The sequence below is a fragment of the Bos indicus genome, chromosome 15, assembly GCF_029378745.1.
Source record: "Bos indicus isolate NIAB-ARS_2022 breed Sahiwal x Tharparkar chromosome 15, NIAB-ARS_B.indTharparkar_mat_pri_1.0, whole genome shotgun sequence".
NCBI classification, from domain to species: Eukaryota; Metazoa; Chordata; class Mammalia; order Artiodactyla; family Bovidae; genus Bos; species Bos indicus.
In genome coordinates, this window is record NC_091774.1 from 17,135,410 (window position 1) to 17,154,804 (window position 19,395).

A 19,395-nucleotide genomic window follows, 5' to 3' on the forward strand; every position below is an offset into this window, starting at 1 on the left:
ATAATCCTTAACAAAATACTAGCCAACCAAAGCCAACAACATATTGAAAGGATCACACACCATGATCAAGTAAGATTTATCCCAGAGAAGCCAGGATTTTTCAAAATCTGCAAATCAATCATTGTGATATATTACATTAACAAGATGAAGAATAAATACCATATGATTATCTCAATAGATGCAGAAAAAGGTTTTGACAAAATTCAACACCCATTTAAGATAAAAACTCTCCAGCAAGTGGGAATAGAAGGAACATGTGCATGTGTGCTATGTCCCTTCAGTCGTGTCCAACTCTCTGCAACCCGGTGGACTATAGCCTGCAAGGTTCCTCTGTCCATGGGATTCTCCAGACAAGAATACTGGAGTGGGTTGCCATGCCCTTCTCCAGGGGATCTTCCTGACCCAGGGATCGAACCCACATCTCTTAGGTCTCCTTTATTGGCAGGTGGATTCTTTACCACTAGCACTACCTGGAGGAGAAGGCAATGGCACCCCACTCCAGTATTCTTGCCTGGAAAAATGCCATGGACAGAGGAACCTGGTAGGCTGCAGTCCATGGGGTCGCTAGGAGTCGGACACGACTGAGCGACTTCACTTTCACTTTTCATTTTCATGCATTGAAGAAGGAAATGGCAACCCACTCCAGTGTTCTTGCCTGGAGAATCCTAGGGACGAGGCATCCTGGTGGGCTGCCGTCTATGGGGTCGCACAGTCAGACACGACTGAAGCGACTTAGCAGCAGCACCACCACCACCTGGGAGGCCCTAGAAGGAACACACCTCAATGTAATAAAGGCCTTACATGAAAAATCCACAACTAAGCTTTTGATCAATGATGAAAAGCTGAAAGCATTTCCTCTAAGTTCGGGACCAAGAGAAAGATGTTCGCTCTCATCCCTTTTCCTCAACATGGTTTCGAAAGTCCTAAACACACTACTCAAAGAAGAAAAAGAAATAAAAGGAGTTCAAGTTGGAAAGGGAGAAATAAAACTGTCACTGTTTGCAGATGACATGATAATATACATAGGAAATCCTAAACATGCTGTCAAAAACTATTAGAGTTCATCAATGAATGTTGTAAAGTCATAGGATAAAAAAATTAATACCCAGAAATCTGTTCCATTTTTCTATACTAACAACAAAAAATTATAAAGAGAAATTAAGGAAACAATCTCATTTACCATCTCATCAAAAAGAATAAAACTTCTAGGGAAAAACCTAAGGGGGCAAAAGACCTGTACCCTGAAAACTGTAAGATGCTGACACAAACACATGGAAAAATATATACTGTGTTCTTGGATTGGTAGAATCAGTATTGTCAAAATGACCATGCTACACAAGGAAATCTACAAGATTCTATGCACTTCAGTTCAGTTCAGTCGCTCAGTCGTGTCTGACTCTTTGCAGCCCCATGAATTGCAGCACGCCAGGCCTCCCTGTCCATCACCATCTCCCAGAGTTCACTGAGACTCACGTCCATCGAGTCAGTGATGCCATCCAGCCATCTCATCCTCTGTCATCCCCTTCTCCTCCTGCCCCCAATCCCTCCCAGCATCAGAGTCTTTTCCAATGAGTCAACTCTTTGCATGAGGTGGCCAAAGTACTGGAGTTTCAGCTTTAGCATCATTCCTTCCAAAGAAATCCCAGGGCTGATCTCCTTCAGAATGGACTGGTTGGATCTCCTTGCAGTCCAAGGGACTCTCAAGAGTCTTCTCCAACACCACAGTTCAAAAGCATCAATTCTTCAGTGCTCAGCTTTCTTCACAGTCCAACTCTCACATCCATACAGGCCTTAATAAAAATACTCTTAAAAGTTGGGGCAAATTTAAATCTTTTATCAGGTATCATACATACTTAAATAACCACATATACATATTTAATGTCTTATAAGTATGCAGTAGTGAAGTTGAGCCGTATTGCTATATCCCTCAGCAGTCTCTAATATTGTTTTCAGTCCCATCCACCATAAATTCTAGGCATGACCTCCTAATGATCTTTCATAGGGTAATATCCTCCCTATTTAAAATATAGAAATTGTATGTTACCATACCAGTGATAAGAATCACTTTTTGGTCAAATACTTCCTATAAAGTGAAATTTATCTATGATTGGCACCTCTGTAATAATCAAAATGAACCCAGTAAGACTTTTGCTGTAAGTGCTGTTTGTTGATACCACTAGACTAGAGACTGAGGCCACTGACAAAAGAAAAAAATGTCACAAGAGAATATTTCCCCATTTTCTTGCACATCAGAGAAACAAGAGGAAATTGTAAAAGCTACATAGATTATGTGAGTTGATAGCATTGTTCCTAAGAATTCTGAGCTTTTGAAATTAGAACTTAAAACATTAATTGTTTCTTGTCATAAATATACTGTTACAACCAACAGAATAAGATAAAACTATGTAAAAGGAAGTTTTATTAATCTGATTTTATGGGTAAAAGGACAATTTTATGATAAAACTTTATAATAAATAAATGTTAACCAATTCTTGTATAAGGATGAAGTACTTGTTTTCCTCAATCTTACCTAAGAATGTGAATAATCATTTTAATCTCCTTACTATTGTAACAATTAAAAACTTTTCAATAGCTTGAAATCTTTTTTCCCAGTTTATTTATATATAATTGACATACAGCACTGATAAGTTTAAAGGATACAGCATAAGTCAAATCATTATGCTGTAATGATTTAGTGAACATGTAAGTTTAGTGAATATCTCATATATATATATATATATATATATATATATATATATATATACACACATAAATTTTTAAAACAGAAAAAAATCCTTGTGGTGGGAACACAAGGATTTAGTCTCTTAACAACTTTTGTAACATAGAACAATAGTAACAATATTGATCATATATTGATCATGCTGTACATTACACCTCTAGTACTTGTCTTACAACTAGAAGTTTGTACTTTTTGGTTCTCTTCATCCAGTTCTCACTACTACAATTCCTACCACTGGAAACCACAAAAAAAGATCTGATTCTGAGATTTTTTTTTTTTTTTTTAACTATAATTGACCTTCAACAGTATGCAAACTCCTGTCACACAACACAGTAATTTTGGCTGTTCAGAACCTTTGGTGTTTCCACAAATGCAATTAGTGTTTTGATAAGAATTGCATTGATCTGTATTGTCCAATTGCCTTGGATAATCATTTTGACAATATTCAGTCCTCCAATCCATGAATATGGTATATCTTTCCATCTGTTTGTATCTTCCTCAGTTTCTTTCATCAGGGTCTCATAGTTTCTGAGTATTTGGTTAGGTCTGTTCCTAAGTATTTTATTCATGACAGGGAAGCCTGGCATGCTGCAGTCCATGGGGTTGCAAAGAGTCGGACACAATTGAGCGACTGAACTGAATGCAATTACATATAGGATTGTTTTCTTAATTTCACTGATATGTGATTTAGAACATAGAAATGCAACAGATTTTCATTAATTTTATCTTCTGAATTACTTTTCTGAATTCATTGATGAGTGCTATATAGGTTTTGGTGGCATCTTTAGAATTTTCTATGTAGACTATTATATCATCTGCAAACAATAATAGTTTCACATCTTCCTTTCCAATTTGGAATCCTTTTATTCCTTTATCTTACTGATTGCTATGGCTAGAAGCTCTAATTGTATGTTGAATAAAAGTGGCAAGAATAGGCATCCTTGTCTTATTCCTAATCTTAGAGGCAATACTTTCATCTTTTCACTGTTGAGTATGATGTTGGCTATGGGTTTGTCATGTGTGTGTGCTCAGTTGGTTCAGTAGTGTCTGACTCTTTGCAACCCTGTGAATTGTAGCCTGCCAGGCTCTGTCCATCAGGTTCTCCAGGAAAGAATACTGGAGTGGATTGTCATACCCTCTTCCAGGGGATCTTCCCTACCCAGGGATCAAACCTGCATCTCTTACATCTCCTGCATTGGCAGGCGGATTCTTTACCACTAGTACCACCTGGAAAACCCATAGGTTTGTCATACCTGATCTTTATTATGTTGAGGTGTGGTCCTTCAATAACCACTCTGTTGAAAATTTTTATCATCATAAATGAATGTTGAATTATGTCAAAAAATTTTCTGCAGCTGAGATGATTATATGATTTTATTCTTCAATTTGTTAATATGGTATATCATATTGATTGATTTGTAGATATTGAGCCATCCATGCATCCCTGGGATAAATCCCACTTGTTTTTGGTGGGTCATCTTCTTGAATTCTATATGCTAACATTTTGTTGATTTTCTTTTTGGCATCTATGATCATCAGTGATATTGGTCAGTAATTCCTTTTTTTATAAGGTAGATTGCTTATCCAGCTTCTCTTAGTTCTGGGACTTTATCTTGTGCCTCTGTTTGGATCATAATCCTCTGCTGTCGCATTTTGCCTAATTTGTTGTTTTTATTTCTATGTGTTAATATTGAGTAGGTTGATAACATTTTCCCACCTTGGGGAAGTGGCCATGGTAGGAGACTTTCTATGTGCTTTAGCAGTGCACTCCCCTCTGGTCACCAATTCTCTATGCTCTAGGGGTGCCCCCTTTGTGGGCTATGTAAATTCTTTTCCTGTGACTGGCTGACTACTGTATATGGTCTGGTAGGCATGATTGGCCTTGTTCTGGTCAGTTGCTGGGCTCTGCTTTTGCAGTGGCTACCAGCCCATGGCAGGCAGGGTAAGGTCACAAAGCGGCTAGTGACAGGGTCCTGGGGATGCCTCAGGGTTAGTTCTGGCCCACTTGAGGGTGGACCGTGGTTCCAAGATTGGTGGTTATGGAATTGGAAGATCCAGATCTCGTGTCAGCCTGGTATTGGGCAGGGCCAATTTCCCACACAGCTGGCTGCAGCACAGGTGTCCCCAAACTGGTGTAAGTCTGCTAATGGGTAGGACTGGATCCTAGGGATTGTGGGGCCCAAGGTTATCCCAGAGCTGGTTTTCTCCTGCTGGTAGATGAGACTGGGGCCCAAGGGGTCCGTGAGCTGATTCAGCCTGCTAGTGGATCGGCTAGGTCCTGAGACAGCAAGTTGTGGGATTGTGGTCGTCTTGATGCTGGTGTCTGTCCACTGGTAGGCAGAGGTATGGCTTGGTCCCAGGAGAATTTTGTGACTGGTGTTAGCCCAGTAGTGGGAAGAGCTTGGTCTAAGAGTCTCTAGCTGCAGGGTCCTGGTGGTCTTGAAATAGTTATCTGCCAGCTGGTGGCAGGGCTGGGTCCCACAATGGCTGGGGGTACAGGGGGTCTTAAGGCAGTGCCCTGCTGATGGGAGGGCCTCTGTCCCTGGCCAGGTAGCTGCTTGTCCTGTGGTATCCTAGTCTTAGTACAGACATGCTAGTAGGCAGAGCTGGGTCCTAATGCTAAGAAGCTAGAGGGAGCGTCTCAAAATTCTGCTTGCCAGCACCATCATTTTTCTCAGAGAAAGAATCCCCCCAAATTGCTGCCACATTGTTTGTTCATGTCCCTAAGGTGAGACCCAGTTGCCTTGTGCCTCTCTCCACAATCAGTAGGTGGATCTGAACCAGGCTTTTTTTCAAATTACTGATCCTGTTCTGGGTCCCAGAGTGTGTGAGATTTTATGTGTGCCCTTTAAGAGTAGCATTTACATTTTCCATAGCCCTCTGGCTTTTGCAAAAGTAAGCCCTTTCGACCTTTGAAGCCACGTATTCTGGTGGCTTGTCATCCTGGTATAAGACCCCCAGGCTGGGGAGCCTGGAGTAAGGCTCACACTTCTTACTCTTTGGGGAGAACCTCTGCCATGTAACAACCCTCTCATTTGTGGGTTGCCCACTTGGGGTATTGATCTTGACTGTTCTGTGTGTCTGATCTTCCTACTCGTCTTGTTGTGGTTCCTTCTTGATATTTTAGTTGTACACGATCTTTTCCATTAATGGTCTTTCTTATCATGGATAAGTTGCTCTGTAATTTTGGTGTGCCCATGAGAAAATGTGACCTCAGAGTCTTCCTACTCCACCATCTGGCCACTTTTAAAAGCTAAAAATCTTAATCACATAAATCTAAGGACCATACTTAAATGCATACATCAGTAAACAGTTAACTAGCAATTTTCTGCTAGAAATTTTCCTTCTTTTTCTACTGCATATTTTGATTTGATTATTTTGTCTTACTCAAGCAGGACTATTTCAGGAGCATAATGTTAATCATGATTTTAGTTTCACTTGGACATTCCAGAACTAGTAAATCTATTTGTTGTTGGTGTTGTTCAGTCGCTCAGTCATGTCCAACTCTTTGTGACCCCATGAACTGCAGCACTCCAGCCTTCCCTGTCCTTCACGTCTCCCAGAGTTGACCCAAACTCCTGTCCATTGATTCTGTGGTGCCATCAACCATGTCGCCCTCGTCTCCACCTGCCTTCAATCTTTCCCAGCATTGATAGCTGATGGTGAATGGTGCCGGTATTCATGGTCTCCAAAGGAGAGGGATTCACTGAGATGCAGTCTCAGTCACTCAGAGTTTCGTGTAACAGTTTCATTAAGGAGAAAAAGGATTGAGAAATCTTCCAGTAAAAGGCACTGGAAGCACATAGGAGAGGACCCACTTCACTAGTTTAAGCAGGGCATTATATAATTTTCAACTGGCTGCTGAGAATAGATACAAAGAAAGTCTCAAGGTCATAAAAGTTACACCAGACCTTTTCCCAAGGCATACATCCTGAGACAACTTTAGTACAAGATTAACCAGAAGGAATGAGTTCTGGATAACTGTGTTGCTGAGAAGCAGGTTTCCAGGCAAGATTTGTTACCATTATAATCATTAACATAGATTAGGAAAAGCATAATGGGGTGTAACGGAGAAGGCAATGGCACCCCACTCCAGTACTCTTGCTGGGAAAATCTCATGGACAGAGGAGCCTGGTAGGCTGCAGTCCATGGGGTCGCTAAGAGTCGGACACGACTGAGTGACTTCATTTTCTCTTTTCACTTTCATGCATTGGAGAAGGAAATGGCAACCCACTCCAGTGTTCTTGCCTGGAGAATCCCAGGGATGGGGAAGCCTGGTGGGCTGCCGTCTGTGGGGTCACACAGAGTCGGACACGACTGAAGTGACTTAGCATAGCATAATGGGGTGTAAGAAAAGCATTTTCCATGAGTAACATGTATGTTTGCTGTGTATTCATTAGCCCCAGATCTAAAGAAAAGCCAGTTCTCTCAGGCAAGATACATTGTTGCACAAGGCTTAAGGAAAGCATAAGGGAGAATCTTCACCTCCTCCTTAAAGGACCCTGGACTGCCTATCAACCTGCCTAAGTTAGCTCTCTCAGCACCAGGGTCTTTTCCAATGAGATGGCTCTTCGCATCAGGTGGCCAAAGTATTAGAGCTTCAGCTTCAGCATCAGTTCTTCCAGTGAATATTCAGGTTTGATTGGTTTGATCTCTTTGCTGCCCAAGGGACTCCCAAGAGTCTTCTCCACTGCTATCTATTTACTAAATTGTAAATAAGCACGTGACTTCATCCTTCACACCATAAGTTCTGCAATGGCTACCACCAAGTGTGGAAAGGGAAATTTTTTTTTCAGTGCCTACTGTTGTCTTATAGTTTACCTCATTTGATTTTGCCAGCAGCCCCTCTGAAAAGGTACTATGGTTATTATTGTACACATAACTTTTGATAGGCTAGTTAACTTGACTAAAACCACATAGCTAGTGAACAGAAAGACTTGAGTCCTTGTTTTGCAAATGACAGAATAAAAAAGATGACACAATTAAGGAATGCATTGACTCATAACTGAAAAGCTAAGAGGTAGGACTAACTTCACCTGAGGCTAGAGACAACTAAAAATATGTTACTATGACTTTGATTTCTCTTTTGTTCCCTTTGGTTTGCCTACTCCATGTAAGTTTCCTCCTCAGGTTCCATAAGGTGGCCCCCTGAAGCTCCAAGCCTCAGCATCATAGTTCCAAAATGGAACCCTGTGTTCTGTTCAAAATGTGTTACACACCGTCTTGGGGAAAAGAGATCTCTTCTTGTAGCTCTCCCATAATTTCTGAGATTCTCTCTCCCATTAGCTTAAATTTGTTCATGTTTCTCCACACTAAATCTTTCTGACTGGCCTACTCACCACATCCTCAAATTGCCTAGTATATCCAATGTCTCTGTGTTTTTACTCGTGTTAATGACCTCACTTAAAATGCCATTTAAAAATTTTTAATTAATTATTTAAACTAATTACTAACACTGGGGGACTAACACACACTTACCAGTCAGGGCCTACTCCTGGACCTGGAGTAGGAGAAAGAAAATGGCCTAAAGAAAATCATAGTGCTATTGGCTTGAGAATGCTTTCCACTATTAAGTAGATAATGGAACTGGGAATGCTTATAAAGTCTATACCTTTTGGGTTATTCAACAAAACTACCCAAACATAATCTCTGCTTTCGACCTACAGCTAGCATTTAATGGATAGAGGCCAGGGACTCTTAGCATCCTATAATGTACAATACAACTTCTCCCTGAAAGGAATTATCTGACCCAAAATGTCAATAGAACTAAGACTGAGAAATCTTATTCTGTATGATCTGCCAGGCATAGTCTCTCAGCTTTATTCCCTGTCTCTCTCTCTTACTTTTTCTTTAAGCAAGAGCCACATTGAATTGCCTTCCTTCAGTGCTGAAATGTACCAAATCTCTTTAGGTTTTAGGATCTTTGCCTGTTATTTTCATTCTACCTCCCACTCCTCTAAGTACAACTCTGCCACCCCTCTCCACGTAGCCAAAATCATTCCTTCTTCAGCACTAAGCTCAAAGATTATTTAAGGGCGATTTCATGTCCCTGACTTGGTCCACCCTACCCCTCTACTGTCTACATACTGTCTTCTTTTTTTAAAAACTTTTTTTTAAGTGCTTTTAAAAAAACACTTCAATTGTTTAGCATTTACTATAATTTCAATTAGTTACTCTTTTACTTCAAATGAAAACTCCCAGAAGAAAGGGTACATACATTTTTGGTTCTTCTTTATACTCTGAGTATCTAGTAAACCATCTGGATGGCATTTCAGGTGAGGCTATTAACATGAGTAAAAACTCAGAGGCATGGGTATACTAGGCATTTGGGGGATATGGTGAGTAGGCCAGTTAGAAAAATTTAGTGTGGAGAAGCCACGTGGAACCTGCAAATGCAGGAGACATAAGAGATGCAGGTTTGATCCTTGGGTCAGAAAGATCCCCTGGAGGAGGGCATGGCAACCCACTCCAGTATTCTTGCCTGGAGAATTCCTATGGACAGAGAAACCTGGCAGGATACAGTCCATAGGGTCACAAAGAGTCAGACATGACTGAAGCAACTGAGCACACACACAAGCATGAACAAGGATGGAAGAGGGGTGGAAGTCTTCTGATCTTGGACTTAATGAATGTATAACTTTTTTTTTTTTTTTTTGAGTTTCAGTTGTAAAGTGCTAGTCCTTCTGTGTATGTAAAGTAGGCAAACCAGTTTAAATCTTTTTTTTTTTTTTTTTTTTTGCTTTTTTTACTGTATTCTTTGGTCTGATAGGCCTTGTAAAAACAGCCCAAGAATATATATATATATATGTTTTTAGTTTGGGTGTTTTTTATAGTGCACTAAACCCAGAGTCAACTAACCTATGGTCCATAGCTAGTTCTAACACTAATTTGTTCTTTTCATTGTGCTTCTTTTGACTTTAGTTTATTTATAAACTGAGGGAGCTAGACCAATGGATCTGTGCTGCCCTCCCAATCTAAACATTCCTACTTAAGTAAATCAAAACAGTTTTGACTAGCTGAGGTTGAACTATTTAAGTCTTCTCTTTTTAAGAGTTTTCAAAGAAATATTATCTTAAAATGCTGTTGTTTATGTTCCTTGGCAAATAATCAGTAGAGTATAATGAAAATAACTGGACCTTTTGATTATTGGGAATTTTGATATACTTCTAAGTTTTGCATTATTTCATACACTTCATATAAGTATGGAAGATTGAGTAATAGATATCCTAACTTCAAGATAGATCTTAAAGTTACTGTTTTTCAATAAATCCCTAGGACAAGCACAATTTTTTTCATAAACTTTCTCTAAAAAGTGAAGTCTAGTGTTATTCACCAAAGCACTGATCTTATTAAAGCATGTATTGTATATCTGTTTAATGCAGGGTTTCTCAATCTCAGCACTATTGCTATTTTGGACTGGAAAATTCTTTCACCTGAGGAAGGTATCCTGGGAATCTCTGTGAATGTGAAAGTCGCTCAGTCATATCTGACTGTTTGTGACCCCATGGACTATACAGTCCATGGAATTCTCCAGGCCCTAATACTAGAGTGGGTAGCCTTTCCCTTCTCCAGGGGATCTTCCCAACCCAGGGATCGAACCCAGGTCTCCTACATTGCAGGAGGATTCTTTACCAGCTGAGCCACAGGGGAAGTCCTAGCTCTACTGAAAAGATGCCAGTAGTAGTTCTCCATCCCAGTTGTGGGGAAAAAAAAAAAAAAAAAAACCTCCCCAGACATTGTCAAATGTCTACTGAGGGGCACAGATGGCCCCAGTTGACAACTACTGGTTTAGTGCAAAGAAATCCTCTTTAACTAGGGTATACTGACTAGATGGATGCAAATGTTACTGATGGTTAACCAATTGAAGTTTAATCTTGCCAAAATGAATCTAAATCCCTCACTGCCAGTTAAAAGTAGCTCTCTCCTTTGCCTACCTGCTACATGCTTTTGGAAGATTCTGAATGTGGCAATCAGTGATTTGTTTATAACATAACAATTACTAGGAAATCTCAAAAAGTTGTTTAGAAAAGTAAAAATAAAATAATGAATAGAGTCTTATGATTAAGCTTGTAAGTTCTTAACGGTATCTCCTTACATCCAAGAGTAAATAATTTTCTGAGTCCTGTTCCATTATAAATAGTGACAGAAACAGTGAATCTGAGCAATTTTTGTGTTTGTTGATATTCTTGTGCATATTTTATAGTAGTCTTCTAAGAGATAAGGGTTTTTCAAAATTACCATTTCTCCAGCAACCTTTCTCAAGAATACTGGGGGTTTTGTCTTCAGTATTTTTTTGGTTATAATAATTATCATTATGATAATTTGGTTTTAAAACAAGAAACAGCTTCAGGTCTTTTGAAATGAGGCAGAGGTGAAACCATATAACCCTTCCATATAGTTTATCTGAGGTATAGAGTCTTCTTCTGAGACTAAAAACACAGAATATAGAGGCTGTACAATGTGTCTACTTGATAATTTCTGCTGTCTTTCCACTTAAAAAGATCACAGGTCCAACCTGACATCTTTATTTGTCAACATTTGATTATCAATAACTTAACAATATTTAAGGTCTGGATGTTTTTAGGCAGTCCTAAAATTAATTTAATATAATAAACCCTCTGAAAGCAAATAGAAGCCCAAAGATATATAATAATATTTTGTCAAAATGCCTTGCTAATATTAGAAAACAGTGCTTTATGCTTGTTTATAAGGAATATTGCTGCTAAGTCGCGTCAGTCATGTCCGACTCTGTGCGACACCATAGACGGCAGCCCAACAGGCTCCTCTGTCCCTGGGATTCTCCAGGCAAGAACACTGGAGTAGGTTGCCATTTCCTTCTCCAATCATGAAAGTGAAAGGTGAAAGTGAATTCGCTCAGTCGTGTCCAACTCTTAGCGACCCCACGGACTGCAGCTCACCAGGCTTCTCTATCCATGGGATTTTCCAGGCGAGAGTACTGGAATGGGGTGCCATTGCCTTCTCCGATAAGGAATACTACCATTCATTATATAACTGAGCAGGACCCTATGGGGTTTTCCTGGGACAGGCCTTCCCACATGTCCTCTCTGAGGTACCTAGATAATAATGTTTGATGTGCATTTCCTGGGTTTCACAATTATGAATCCTTGCCCCTCACCAAATGGAAGCTGTTAACTACTTCATGATCATGAACACATAGCCCTGTGCCTCCTAGTGCCTGATAATGTTAACTGTTGTGACCCCACCCTGTTACCTCACCATCAGCCAGAGAACTCTGCATGAACTGATCACATACACATACCTGGCAACCCCCCTCCTTCACCTGACTTTTAAAAATGCTTTGCTGAAACATTTTGTGGACCTTGAAATTTTTTTGGAGCATGAGCTACCTGTCTCCTTGCATCACTCAGCAACAAAACTTTCTCTGCTTCAAACTCCAGCATTTTGGTTTGTTTAGCCTCACTTTGTGTCAGGCATAGGAGCTTATGCTAACAATTGCCTTTTTTAACTTTTAAATCCAAATAGACAATCTCTCATGAGAAACAGGCTAAATTTTTAAGGTAACTTGCATTCCTAAAATAATATATGTCTCATCTCTGCTTCCACCAAATGTGGAAAAACAGGGACTGCATTTATACTCCCACCATCAACAATTAAAAATATGGACAAAATGTACAAAAGAACAGTTTCATGATGTTGGACATTAGGCAGTGGAAGGCAGTGATGCCTGAGAGTCGAGAGAACAAGAGGAAACATATGATTTCCCTGGCATATTTTGGGGGGTATGTTCAAGTTGTTTAGGGAAAGACAAATCAGGAGGAACTCAACAAACTCCCCAAGTTGAAGAGTTGAAGCTGAGAGTCTATGAAGACCAAGAAAGCTAGAATTCATGGACAGAGTACCACTAAGAGAGTTGCACAGAGACTACCAGAGATCTTCCAATGGGCCTCCTATATGTTCCTTAAATTACCGATAATTGTTTGTATGTGACAAAACTACCTTAGCCCAGTGGGAAAAAAACACCTGAAAAGATTAAGAAAAAAATTCCCAGAATTCACACAGGACTTGGAAAAAATGACTAATCCCACCAGGAAGACTGAAAAACCTCATAAATCATATGCATTTGGTATAATACTCAGAAGGTTCTCCCCTCAGTAGTGGGAAATAGTCCAACATGAAACACAGCTCATGACTTGCCTAACAAATTTTAAAAAGCAAGACTTGGAAGAAAAAAGAAAAACTGTTTCCAAGTACCTTGACCCCATCCAAGGACAAAGTTCAAATATATATATAAGAATATAAAAATAACCAGCATTCAACAAAGTCAATTCATGTTATCTAACCAAAAATTACTAGGCAGAAAAGCTGAAAAATATAACCCATAATAATGAGAAAAATTTGTCAATCAAAATTGACACAGAACTGGAGCCTATGGTAGAATTAGTAGGCAAAAGTATTAAAACAGTTATTTTACTAGTATTCTGTATGTTCAAAAATTAATTTGATACTTGAAAGATTTTTTTAAATGTTCAAATAGAATGTTGAGAAATGAAAATCACAATATCTAAAAAGAAAAATGCACTGGATGTGATTAGCAAAAGATAAGGTTTTACAAAAAGAAGATTAGTAAATTTAGAAATAGAAATCTAAAATAGAGAGGAAAATATTTTAAATGAACAGATAAAAAGAAATATAAACATTTAATTTATAACTGTGTTTAATGCTATGAAGGAAAAAGGAAGGTTTTATGTGAGAATAACTGGAGGGAGAACATTTAAAGCATATTAGGTACAAATAAACCTGATTTAACATAAAACACAACTGGATTCATGTAGAAAATTAAATGTAGTTTTTTTCTTATAATAAACCATTCATTCATTTTTTTCCACAACATCTGTGTTCACTGATAGTATAATAGTCCAGATATGGCTGATAAAAATGACTAAGACCCCCAGTTCCTGTCTTTGAGAAGCTAGAGTCTAATAGTTCAGCAGTACCTAGAGAGTGTATTAAAAAGCAGAGACATCATTTTGCCGACAAAGGTCTGCATAGTTAAAGCTATGGCTTTTCCAGTAGTCATATATGGCTGTGAGAGTTGGACCATAAAGAAGACTGAGCACCAAAGAAGTGATGCTTTCAAGTTGCAGCACTTGTGAGCACTCTTGAGAGTCCCTTGGACAGGAAGGAGATCAAACAAGTCAATCCCAAAAGAAATCAACCCTTTCAGATTCATTGGAAGGACTGATGATGAAGCTGAAGTTCCAGTACTTTGGTCACCTGATGCAAAGGGCCAACTCACTGGAAAAGACCCTGATTCTGGGAAAGATTGAGGGGAAGGAGCAGGTGAGATGGTTGGATGGCACCACTGACTCAGTGGACATGAGTTTGACCAAATTCTGGGAGATGTTGAAGGACAGGGAAGACTGGCATGCTGCAGTCCATGGGGTCACAAAGAGTTGGACATGACCTAGCAGCTGAACAACAGTAACAACCTCTCATTAAAATAATTGCATACCAAATGAAAACATAAGCATACCCTTTTTCTTTTTCCTTTTCTTTTTTAGATGAGGATAGGCATTCACTCAGGCTCTGTGCTGGCTGGAGTTGTTGGGGTAAGAATGCCACGATATTGCCTGTTTGGAAATAATGTCACGCTGGCAAGCAAATTCGAATCAGGAAGTCACCCTCGACGCATCAATGTCAGCCCAACCACTTACCAGTAAGTGTTCTTTGCCATTGCCTAATGCTAATAGCCTGTCACTTGTGACACTCTATTTTGTCTTGATCCTGTTATTCTCTAATAATGAGTAGATCCATCCAGTCTGAAAGATAGCAATTACGACACAAAATTTAAATTGCACCCTAAGAAAGGACACAGAAAACTTGACTTGATTGAGAGGTAAATCAGGTTTGTCATTTCCCACAGTCTCTGTCCTTCTTAGGTATTCCTGTTTAAAATACAGGAGAGAAAATATGAAGAGTCTGCATCACACGGGAAATTCTAATACTTTCAAAATGTTCCTCAATGTTTATAAAAGTCATTTGACTTTGGATATAAAGATATTTGTCTCTTTTATTTTTCTGGATAGTGAATATAAATAGGGACTCTAAATATATACTGGGTACAGAGTAAAACTTCAAACTTTATCTATCTTAAAGGTCATATCTGACAACTCTACACATTTTGACAGCTGAAATAAACTTTATTTTGTGCCTGGTAGATGTCATCTCACCCACTGGATATTAAGCTCCATATGGGCAGAGACCAAGTCTGTTCACCACTATATCTCCAAAACTTAAAAAAAATTTTAGCACATAATGAGCCCTCTATAAATATTTATCAAATTAGTGAACAAATGCATTGGTAAGATAAACATCTCTATACTAAGAAAGCAGTATGAATATCTCCTGATTGGTTTTGGCTAAATGTTAAGTAATGTGTGTGTGTGTGTATGTTTAAGTCACTCAGTCGTGTCTGACTCTTTGTGACCTCATGGACTATACTGTGCATGGTGCATGGAATTCTCCAGGCCAGAATACTGGAGTGGGTAGCCTTTCCCTTCTCCGGGGGATCTTCCCAACCCAGGGATCAAACCCAGGTCTGCCACATTGCAGGCGGATTCTTTACTAGCTGAGCTACAAGGGAAGACCAATGTTAAGTAAGCTTTGGTGTAAAAACTATTTCACTAGTTCCATGATTTAAATGACTCAGATATCACATTCTTAAAACTGTAAAGTAGAAATAGTGTCAAAGATATTTTTTATTAACATGGCTACCACGTTTACTCAGGTTAACAACAACAGCAAAAATCCCAGGAGCAGAAAGCTTAAATATATACATAATAAATGTTGGTTTATAATAAGAAACAAAATGGTGGTATTTTGAAGCTTTTGATATCACATCAATATAAAAGGAAATTAAGTTTTTTTAGATGAAAGATAAATATTTCCTGATTCCTGAGGAGCACATGAGAAAGGGAAGAAATTACAAATATAAAAGCAAGAAAATGTTTCCTAAGAACTACATGTCATTTTAGGGTATTTATATAAGGGTATTGCCTCTTTTCAGTTTCTCCCAATTTTTCTGACACAATTTTGGGCATAATATAGATGATGTCACAAAGATTTCCATATTAAACCTCTTCAAAAGCTTCAGCACTGATCTGAAGCTTCTCTAGATCTGTGTACTTTGGGCTCTAGACCACAGGGTAAGGAAAATTCCTGAAGATCAACCCCCAAACATATATCCTTTTACCACGGTTATGATTTTTCCCATCATGGAGCTAATATTTATGTTTCCTGTTTGTATAAGTCAGTGTAGATTTACAGAAACTCCATTATTTAAAAACTGATGTGTAAAGAATGGATCAACCATGCAAGGAGCTCATACCCTAAGCTTAACTGTCATTGCTCTAGCTGGCTTTATTTACATGTAACCAATAAAGGAAACCCCACAAGTCACACAGAGTGTGAGCATTTTGGTGCTGTCTTTAAATTTTCATAATCTTTATCACATTGATGGAAGTTTGTAATGATACTTGGTGATCTATAATGTCTAAAAAATTGAATCATTTCAAATATAGTAAGCATTGAAACGTTTTATTCTATTATGATATGCCCCACCTCCAACAACTTCCCCCTGATAAAAACAGAAATGGGGCATAGATCAATACATTGGGCTGCCATCTGTGTAGACTGTAAAAGATACTGTCTCCTACTGGTCCCAAATCTTGTAATTTCTACTAATACTTTATTTAATATTCCAAGCACTATGATAGGCACTAATGTTACAACAATAAACAGCATAAATATGATCTCCATCTTCATGGAGGAGACCACAAATCAAAAGGTAAATGTATGAAAGTAAACACTTTATTACAATAGACTAGTACTGAGGTCAAGAAACCCTGAACACAGTATTAGAATAAGAGGAGGAGTAGACTAAAATAAGGATGAAGAAAGAGATAGACTGAAATCAGACCAACTGAAGCTATAATACATGTTAAGAAGTTTCAATTTAACCCTAAGAGCAAAGAAAGACATTGAAGAGTTATAAGCATAGGTGTGACTTGGCCAGATTTGTACTTTAAAAAGATTTCCAAGGTTGTAAAAAAGAGAACAGATTAGGAAGGGCACCAATCCAGTGATTGAAAGGAAGTAGTCATTCTCATTTCCTTGATGGAAATGTGGCTAATTACTGAGATCCTAGAATCCAAACTATTTGATGTTTCAACTTGTCTTCCCATGTTTTAGAAGAGCAGTTGGACCAGTGACTGTTAACATCCATTTTTATCTGCATGCTGCGTGCTAAGTCACTTCAGTCGTGTCTGACTCTTTGCAACCCTATGGACTGTAACCTGCCAGGCTTCTCTGTCCATGGGATTCTCCAGGCAAAAGATTGGAGTGGGTTGTCATGCCCTTCTCCAGGGGATCTTCCCCACCCAGGGATCAAACCCATGTCTTTTATGTCTCCTGCATTGGAAGATGGGTTCTTTACCACTAGGGCCACCTGAGAAGCCCATTTTCATCTGAAAGTGAAAGTCGCTCAGACATGTCCAACTCTTTGCGACCCCATGGACTATACAGTCCATGGAATTCTCCAGGCCAGAATACTGGAGTGGGTAGACTTTCCCTTCTCAGGGGATCTTCCCAACCCAAGGATTGAACCCTGGTCTCCCGCATTGCAGGCAGATTCTTTACCAGCTGAGCCTCAAGGGAAGCCCAAGAATGCTGGAGTGGGTAGCCTATCCCTTCAGCGGATCTTCCCAATCTAGGAATCAAGCAGGGTCTCCTGCATTGCAGGCAGATTCTTTACTAACTGAACTATCAGGGAAGCCTTTATCCCCCGCTTGGAAACCATCAAAAACAATTTACTTTGGTTCTTGATAAGTTTCTAGAACACTAAATATAGGTATATGATCTCAGTTGACTGGGTTTTCAGATTATGGATGTATTTGTGACTAATACAGAAAGCACATTTGTGCTTTCTTTTGGTTTTATACATACCAATTACACTTCAGCTATGTACAATTGTTCTATTTCACATAGTATAGGTGACTTATGAATCCACAGGTATAGAGTATACTTCCCTTTCCATTTTACTCACAGTGAAATGCCTGATGGACTTTTCAGGGACATTCCCTATGAGGAAATATAAACATAAAACTGAAGTTAAAGCAAATAGGAATTTGTGAAATAAAACTGAGTATTAAGCTCCTAAGAGCTGGAAATTTCCAATTGTACTTCCTGAATTAAATGCTGTAAAGTGTCCAATATTGGCTGGTTATTTTGAAATTTTCAGACAAGTTTTTTAAAAAAAATTTTTAACATTTTAATTTTATTGGAGTATACTTGGTTTACAGTGTTGTGCTAGTTTCAGATGTACAGCAAAGTGATTCAGCTATATGTATAAATATATTCATCCTTTTTTAGATTCTTTCTCATATAGGTTATCACAGAATATTTGATAGTTTCCTGTGTCTTGCTGGTTATGAGTTTCCTATGTCTTGTTGGTTATCTATCTTATATATAGTATAGTGTATGTGTTCATCCCAAGTTCCTGATTTGTTCCCCCATGCCCCACGTTTCCATTTGATAACTGTACGTTTGTTTTCAATATCATTAAGCCTGCTTCTGTTCTGTAAATAAGTTTATTTGTATCTTTTTAAAAACTAGATTCCATATGTAAGTATACCTTATGTACCACCTCTTTATTCATTCCTCTGTTGATGAACATTTAGCTTGCTTTAATGACATGGCTGTTTGTAAATACTGCTGCAGTGAACATTGGGGTGCATGTATGCTTTTGGATTATGGTTTTCTATGGATATTTGCCCAAAAGTGAGATTGATAGGTCATATGGTAGTTCTATTTTTAGCTTTTTGAGGAACCTCCATACTGTTCTCCATAGTGGTTGTACCAGTTTACATTCTCACCAACAGTATTAGAAGGGTTCCCTTTTCTCCATACCCTCTCCAGCATTATTTGTATATTTTTTTGACAAATTCTTTTAATTGGAGTATAGTTGCTTTACAATACTGTGTTAGTTTCTGCTGTACAACAAAGTGAATCAGATCAGCTATAGATATATCTATCCCCTCCTTCTTGGACCTCCTGCCCACTCCCTTCCCAACCTATCCATCTAGGTCACCACAGAGCACAAAGCTAAGCACCTTGTGCTACAGAGCAGGTTCCCACTAGCTCTCTATTTTACACATGGTAAAGTGTATGTGTCTCTTTTAATCTCCCAATTGATCTCACCATCACCTTCTCCACCTATATCCACATGTCTGTTTTCAACATCTGTATCTCTATTCCTGCCCTGCAAATAGGTTCATCTATACTAGTTTTCTAAGGGATTCCTGCACACAGTAGTAGACATAATGGTCATCTGAGTTAAATTCACCCATTCCAGTCCATTTTAGTTCACTGATTCCTAGTATGTCGACGTTCACTCTTGCCATCTCTTGTTTGACCACTTCCAATTTGCCTTGATTCTTGGACCAAGATAATCACGATGGTGTGATCATTCACCTAGAGCCAGACATCCTGGAATGTGAAGTCAAGTGGGCCTTATGAAGCATCACTACGGACAAAGCTAGCAGAGGTGATGGAATTCCAGGTGAGCTATTTCAAATCCTAAAAGATGATGCTGTGTAAGTGCTGCCCTCAATATG

At 38.8% G+C, this 19,395-nt stretch overlaps 1 protein-coding gene across 2 annotated transcripts in view; it reads left to right on the forward strand.

Moving 5' to 3' along the window:
• GUCY1A2 (guanylate cyclase 1 soluble subunit alpha 2) overlaps window positions 1–19,395 on the forward strand; it is a 546,451-nt gene that overhangs the window by 401,267 nt on the left and 125,789 nt on the right. For both annotated transcript variants that reach the window (XM_070803359.1, XM_019975851.2), the window contains exon 7: window positions 14,284–14,438. In XM_070803359.1, coding sequence (XP_070659460.1) covers window positions 14,284–14,438 — 155 coding nt within the window. The remainder of the gene's footprint in view (window positions 1–14,283; window positions 14,439–19,395) is intronic.